The following is a 7,760-nucleotide window of genomic DNA, read 5'->3' on the forward strand; positions in this document are numbered from 1 at the left end:
AAGCCATTATCGTAATAACAGCATCGCCTGTCCTGTTTTTCTAAGGTTTCAGTGCTAAGTGGCGAAGCATTTCACGCACAGCGTCAGCTTGAGTCATGGCCCAGCCAGCAACACTTTCAAAGCGTCCTTCGTGTCTCTGAACGAGCCCTGGTCCCCACGACGTTAATTTTGAAGAATTTACAAAGCTGGGCTGGGATTGCTTCTCCTTTGGTGTTTGCAGAGCGCAAGGGCAACCTTCTCCTGGACTTCAGTTTGCTGAAGCGTCAGCCCGGCGTAGCAGGGGCTGCACAGAAGGTTTGGCTGCGTACGGAGGTCCTTGTTCTCCAGGAGCATCAGCCCGAACCTGAGCACCCCGTGTTCACCAGACATTATGTTTCATACTATAAATGTAGTTCCATCTGCAGGAACTAGCCCGGAGATAAAAAATCTCATGTTACCTATTTTCACCCACGATACGTGGTCATCAATCCATTTCCCAAAAACCCTTTTTTTTTTTAGCTTTTATTTTGTGCAAAACAAGCTTATTAAGAAAAAAACCCCTCAAACTCAAACTTCGGCAACAGCTCTGCTGGGAGGACAGGCTGGGAGAGCTGGGGGGGCTCAGCCTGGAGCAGAGAAGGCTCCGGGGAGACCTTCCTGCAGCTGCCAGGGCTGAGAGGGGCTGAGGAGAGAGATGGGGACGGACTGTTTAGCAGGGCCTGTAGCGACAGGACAAGGGGTGATGGTTTTAAACTAAAAGAGGGCAGATCTAGACTAGATAGAAGGAAGAAATGTTTCCCAGTGAGGGTGGTGAACCCCTGGCCCAGGTTGCCCAGAGAGGTGGTGGATGCCCCATCCCTGGAAACATCCCAGGTCAGGCTGGATGGGGCTCTGAGCACCCTGCTCGAGTTAAAGATGTCCCTGCTTATGGCACAGGCTTTGGGACTGGATGGCCTTTAAAGGTCCCTTCCAACCCAAACCATACTATGAGGAAAATATATTGTGGTGGTGGGGTTTTTTTTAACAATTTAAATTTAAAATTAAAAAGAGAGTAGTTGAAAATGTGTTTTCCTTCTGTTTTTTTGACACTTCCTGGTTTTCAGCTGATCTGTTTAAAAGCTGTTCTCGCTCCATTCCGAATGTTCAAGCTTGAGGCCAGTGCACAGGTTTACCAGCACACACACATGTGGGGAAAAAAAACCCTGCTTTCATATTTGCATTGGCATGTCATGAATGAAAATGTGCGAGAAGAAATCACCCTTTCGTGACTTCTGCTGTTAGAAAGCAACCATTACTTTTTGACAACAGGGGTCTGATTAGGAGGAGAAGATGTGTTTCTTTTTTTACTCCATTTCCTCAGAAACACAGCAAAAAGGATCAGTAACCCATCCCCGGCAACTGTGGTGCAAGCACTGCCTGCTCAGAAACCAAGGAGCTGCCCAACCCTGCCCGCCCCAGCCAGTCCCATCTCTTTTTAAAATGCACTAGATTTTTATTAAGGAGCAAAGCAAATAAATAAGTAACACTTAATGAGGAAAAAAAAAGTTATTTCTATAAATAACAATATAAGAGTAAAGTGATATACAGTGTTCTGGGTCAGAAAGAGATGCAATAAATTATCCTGAGCTGACGGGACGTGGTGCCAGGTACCCTGGGCAGACCTCGGATGGCGAGGTGACAGCCTGAGCGCTGACAGCCTGGCCTAAGAGCACTTGGCTGCTAACACCCAGACGGGGAGGATCGAGTACTTAGTCCCGACCCCTCAAAACCCTCCCACCCACCAGAAATACAGCCGCTAACTCCATCGGGTGGTTACAGATGTGCTCGCCCAACACTCCAGGTGCTGTTTCCCATGGCACCTGGATGTATAATGAGGAGAGAACGGAGCAACTGCCGTCTGGGCCAGAATCAGCACATCTGGACGAGGGGCAGGGGGTCGTCTGAAGCACCAGAGGTGTTGGAAAGCTGCCTTTTTATAACAGCCCCGATCCCCGCACCTCAGCCAGCCTCATTCCCTGCTGCAGCAGCACATGCACACCTTGGCAAAGTAAGGCAATGCCAGAAGGCAGAGAGACCCCGCCAGCTTCCGCCCTCCGGGTTTGGGAAGCCAAAACAAAGGCACAAATACACCAAGGCACAGGACAAGAGGAGGCACTTGTGTTCCAGGGGCAGGATCGGACCCTGTTCATCCTACCGCAAGAGTAATGCTACAGTCTGCAGGTGTGAGCAAAGGGCTTTCCAGTTTGCCTTTTCTGGTTTTTTTTTTTTTGGTGATCCAAGCATCAAACATGGGGATCGAATTAACCAGGAAAAACAATCAGGCTTGATTGTCCTCTCTGTCCTAGGAGCACACAGCTACATGCAACACAAGTGACCCCGTGTCCAAAGGCCGTTATGCTCACAGCCATCAGAGACACCATCTGATTGTCACCCAGCCCCTCTGCTGGAAACCGTTTGTGTGTCCTGGTGCTTCAAGAGGAAAGGAGATCACATGCCTTGCCACAGCTATGGCACCATCAAGGACAACTCGCCTGGTGATGAAGCCCCAAGAATTACTGCACATGGCTACGAAACAGCAGGCAAACAATATTTGGGGGGTTCCTCCCAGCCAGCTGCAGTTTAGTCCTGTAGCTCCAACTCTCAGATCGAGAGCATAATGTCTCACTTGGACCAAACAAGCACAGACATGCCTGCATCCCGAGTATCTCCATCAAGCAGACACAACTCATAAAACAACCGTGGCAGCTGCATCTCAGCTGTTCAAAGCTCAACATCCACGGTGTCCTCCTCCTGGTCCTTGATGTCCGTCGAGTCGGCAGTGGCAGGCTGTATCACCCCAAACTGTGACAGCTTTGCCGCCTTCTGCTCCATGCTCTGCTTCCTCCATTTGATCCTCCGGTTCTGGAACCAGACTTTCACCTAGCAGGAAAATGGCACCACAGCTTAATCCAAGGTCTCCATGAGCCCCTGGATGCAGGTTTGTGCTCCTAAATGCTTTTTGTTCCACTTCATGGATTAAGAGAAGGATGTTCTTATTCATAAACCATCTAAACCTATCTTGCATCCTTCCAAGGCACGAGGCTTCAATGTCATCTTGCAGCAGGGAGTCCCACAGGTCACTTTGTGTCATGTCCTCCTCCCACTGCACTTCACAGCAGGGGAACCACCACAGACCAAACCCAAACCCAGGATCTGTGCCGACATCCCCAGCTCCCCCATTTCTTACCTGAGTCTCTGTGAGATGCAGAGTTGCAGCCAGGTCTACTCGCTCCGTGCCCACCATGTACTGCTGCTTGAGGAACTCTTGCTCCAGCCGCTCCAGCTGCTCTGGTTTGAAGACTGTGCGGACCCGCTTCATCTTGCAGGGTCCACCAGACCTCCAAGGCACAGCGGGGCCCAGCGAGTTGGGCCCTACACAGTGAGACAACTCCAGACCTGCAAGAAAGAAACGGTGACTGAAGGGGTCTGCATGTTTGAGGCCATTCCTCCAGCCCTGTTGAAGTGCCAAGCCCAGCTTGCTTCAGCTGTAGCTGAAAACCAAATGCAGCTTCTCTACAACATGCTGCACTGGGAGAAAGCATCAAAAGGAAAAGTAGGGATGTCCCTACCCTGTCCTGACCTAGATCATCTTATCTGGGCTCCCTTTCCCAGGAAAGGTTGGACCAGATGATCTTCTGAGGTCCCTTCCAACCTATTCTATGATTCTACTCACAGGTACAACCTAGGACAGTCCTGGACGTGCAGCCAGACCCAAAGAAGTCATCACTTAATGAGAGGAGCAGGGTTTGATCTCCACCTGTACAAGATCTTTGTAAGAGAATAATAAAGTCCATCAAGAGCTGCTGAATGCAAAAATCCCATCTCCATCTTAAGAACTCCCGAATCACTAATACCTAAAGGTTGGGGGAGTTTACTGGCTCCTGCTGGCCCCTGCTTTTACCCTTCCATTGGCACCCGTAGTCAGCCAGTGTGTAGGAGAAGATTCGGAAGCTGGCAGGCTGGCCTGACGAAGACAAGTCACCAGCCCTCATGCAGGTCCTCATCCTGGACCTTAGTCCTTTTGGTTGAACTGATCCATAAAGTTCCTCATGTGCAGAGGCTTTAGCAGGACTAACAAGTTGATCTGGTCTCAGGCTCCTATCTAGTTGTGGCCTGATGATAACCATAATCACCTAATTAACATACAATACGACACCAGCAGCGTCACAGGACCAGCTGGCACCAGCCAAAGAGCAGTGCTGCCTCCTTTCTAAGGACAGGCTGTGAGCCACACACATCTCGATGCACAAAAGGAGTGACTGCTATCCCAGGAGCTACCAGGGCTCATCAGAGCCAGCTCCGTCCCCTGAAGGACCTTCACACCACCAGGTCTCCCTGCCTGTCCTGGTGGACAACGGCAGAGTGGAGAGACCACAGCCACGGGCTGAGGAAAGGGGGGCTGCAGCCGTCAAGGCAAAAAACCTCTGCAGCCGAGATGCCGGTTCTGGAGTTAGGACATGCGCAGGAACCCTAGCGTAGACGTTGCACGTCCAAGTGTTGAGCGCTGGAGGGACAGTCGAGCCCCTCCTGCTCAATGCTGAAAGCTGCTGGACTGGGGACTCGGTTCCTGTTCCGAGTCACAGCAACAGCAGCCACAAGGAATGCTGGGCTGGTGCGACGTGTCGTGTCGTGGCGAGCCACGTTTCTTTAACTTTGATGGAAATACTGTATGTACATCATGATGCAAGTTCACACCCGCTACTCATCTCTCTTGTAATGACTGATGTTGTGTTCTCCAGGCACTTCGACCTACTTTGTTTCATTAATCGGGTGTAAGTTCTGTGTGTATTTTAAGGATTTGTGGGATGGAGAGCTGACAGCTTAACAGCCGTAACTGCACTTAAAAAAACTATTTTCACCATTAAAATAATTTCACCCATCACATTTTTTTCTATTTGAATATGGATAATAGCAAGTGTAATCTCAAACATTAAATATGTTGTGGAAACAGCTTTGCAAATTGTTTAACTATATTTTCATACCTGCATACTTGATAACACAGGTTAGCACACAACTCTGCAGATGCCGTCTCGTAAAAGAAATAATAGATTAAATAGTTATGCTAAGTAGTTAAAAAAGAATCAAGAGTAGCAAATACTTTTGGTATCTGGATGTTGGAGCTATCAGGATCGAACCAAGAGTTCTCTTTACAAGTAAAATATGTGCTTGGTTGCAGGTTTTGCCTGAGCAATGATGAGATCGGGCTCCAAGTGCTGAAAAGATACTTAATTTCAAGAAAAATATTCTGAATAGAGGTATTTCATCAAAACAAATGAGTCGTTTTGCTTATAAAAAGTTACAGTACCCCTCAGTGAAAGTTCAGAGGCCCTGATGGATTAGCCAGCATCGCCCAACACCACGGTGTAAATTTTACCCACGGACCACCATCAAAAATCTCGTCCCTTACGTGCTTTTGCACCAAAAATACCAACAGTTTTTGGAGCTGGCTGCTGCGAAACACTCGGCAGTTTCACTTCTGCGAGTGAAGAAGTGCACGGAGAGCAAAATTACACCGGTGGACAAGGGTGATTTTGGGAGAGGACCCCCCGCAAGAGCAGTGGGGTGCCGGCATGGTGGAGAAATTACTTTCCGGGATGAGATTTGGGGAAATTACGGCAGGTTTTCGCAGGCGCGATGAAAAAAACACATGCATTGCGGTGCCTTTTCTAGCCCATGGAAAGGGAAATAATGCCAGCGTGTGCAAAGCAGCCCTTAAAATGCAGGTGGGGGTACGCGTGGGGCGTGGGGGGACTGTCCCCGACCTGAAACCTTCTGCCTGAAGGCTGCAAATCGTGTCATTAGGGTATCGCTTCACCCAGTCATTAATTGTTGGGGCTAAATAGCTAATGGTAATTATCGGTCACTACAGAGGGGAAAAATAATTAGGAGGAAATTCTTCCCTCCCCGTCCTCCATCTCCCCCAGCCCCAGCCCAACTCTTTTCGTCTTGGGGTTGGTCGAGAGACTGCACGAAATGAAACCACAGCCGTAAGGGGGGAAAAAAAGAAAAAAAAAAAGCCATTTTTGGTGACCCAAAGCCCCTCTGGGGTTTGGGCTGGCGCCCGCCAAGCGCCCGGCTGGACGGGGGTGCGTGTGTCCCCCCGCACTCCAGCCCCCGTTCCCTGCCCACCCTCCGGACACGCTCCCAAGCACATCCTCCCCCACTCACCTGCACCCCCCTGCCCGGCCGCGGCCCAGCCCCAGCCCCAGCCCCCCGGCCCCGGCCAGCGCGGGGGGGCCGGCGGGGCGGCGGGGCTGCGAGGCGGCGGCTCCCGGGCCAGGAGCGCTTCGATGTGGAAGGGGGTCTTGGCGGCGGGGGGCGGCGGGCCGGGCCGGGGGCGCGGCGGGCTGCGCAGCATGGCCGGGCCGCTGTGGCGACCGCCGGCCCCGCCGGCTTATATGGAGGGCGCGGTGGGCTGGGATGAGCCGCGCTCCTATGCAAAACGGCGGGGGGGTGGCGGGGGGCTGCCCCCACCCCCCCGGGCCTGCAGCGGCACCCCACGGACACCCCTTCTTCCCCACGGACACCCCTCCTTCCACACCAACACGCCCACGGACATCCTTTCTTCCCCACGGACCCCCCTCTTTCCACACCAACACGCCCACAGACACCCTTTCTTCCCCACGGACCCCCCTCTTTCCACACCAACACGCCCACGGACACCCTTTCTTCCCCACGGACCACCCTCTTTCCACACCAACACGCCCACGGACACCCTTTCTTCCCCACGGACCACCCTCCTTCTACACCAACAATCCCACGGACACCCCTTCTTCCCCACGGACCCCCTTCTTTCCACACCAACACGCCCACGGACACCCTTTCTTCCCCACGGACCACTCTCCTTCTACACCAACAATCCCACAGACACCGCTTCTTCCCCACGGACCGCCCTCCTTCCACACCAACACGCCCACAGACACCTTTTCTCCCATGCCGGCACTTCCACTGTCCACCACCGAGACACCTGCATCTTCCCCCACAGGCACCCATGCTGCCTCCTCACGGGCCCCACACTGAAGCTTGCGCCTTCCCCGTGGACATCCACACCAACGCTCCTTCCCCATAGACACGCTGGCACCCACTCCTGCCCCCCCCAGGACACCCACAGCGACACCAGTTCCTTCCCCACGGACACCCACACAACACCCGCTCCTTCCCCACAGGCACCTGCTCCTACTCTGTGGACACCCACATCAACACCCGCTCCAGATGGGCACCCACGTGGACACCTACAGCTCCCCACCCTGACCCCTCTGACACCCCCCCCCCGACACCCACGCCTTAGAATCACAGAATCCTTTAGGTTGGAAAAGACCTTTTAGACCATCAAGTCCAACCGTTAAGCCGGCACTGCCAAGGCCGGCGTCCCCCAGGCCTCACAGGCGCACCCACAGCAGCCCCTGGGCCACGGTCCCTGCCAGCTGCCCACGGACACGGGCGTACCCCGGGACCGGCTGTGCGAGCCCGTCCTGCCGCCATGCCGAGGGAAATGCGTCTGTGTGTACCTGCGTGGGAGGGTGTGCGTGTATCTGGGATTTGGGAAAACCTCCATCAGGAGCTTGGACAGGCTAAGAGACGACACCCGTGCTGTGGAAATTTAACTGTTTGTCTGGTTTAGGTGACGTGGCCGTGTGATACCCCCGGAGCCAAGCGCAGACGCACGGTCCGATGGCGCAGACACCTCGCCCTAGATGTGAGCGTATTCACTGCCAGCCCTGCGCACACACAGCCCTTCCTGC

General features: G+C 53.1%; 1 protein-coding gene across 1 annotated transcript; it reads right to left on the reverse strand.

The window, feature by feature from the left end:
- Window positions 1-2,739: 2,739 nt before the first annotated feature.
- On the reverse strand, window positions 2,740-3,406 carry LOC309404311 (homeobox protein not2-like; the record flags this gene model as incomplete). The annotated part of the gene is made up of 2 exons (XM_081998723.1): window positions 3,206-3,406; window positions 2,740-2,898 (listed from the first exon to the last, which is right to left on the reverse strand). Exons 1-2 carry the CDS (start codon window positions 3,335-3,337, stop codon window positions 2,740-2,742), a joined length of 291 nt encoding a protein of 96 aa, XP_081854849.1. The 5' UTR covers window positions 3,338-3,406.
- Window positions 3,407-7,760: the final 4,354 nt, after the last annotated feature.

This window comes from Phaethon aethereus (assembly GCF_964289735.1).
Source record: "Phaethon aethereus genome assembly, chromosome: 4".
In the NCBI taxonomy this organism is placed as follows: Eukaryota; Metazoa; Chordata; class Aves; order Phaethontiformes; family Phaethontidae; genus Phaethon; species Phaethon aethereus.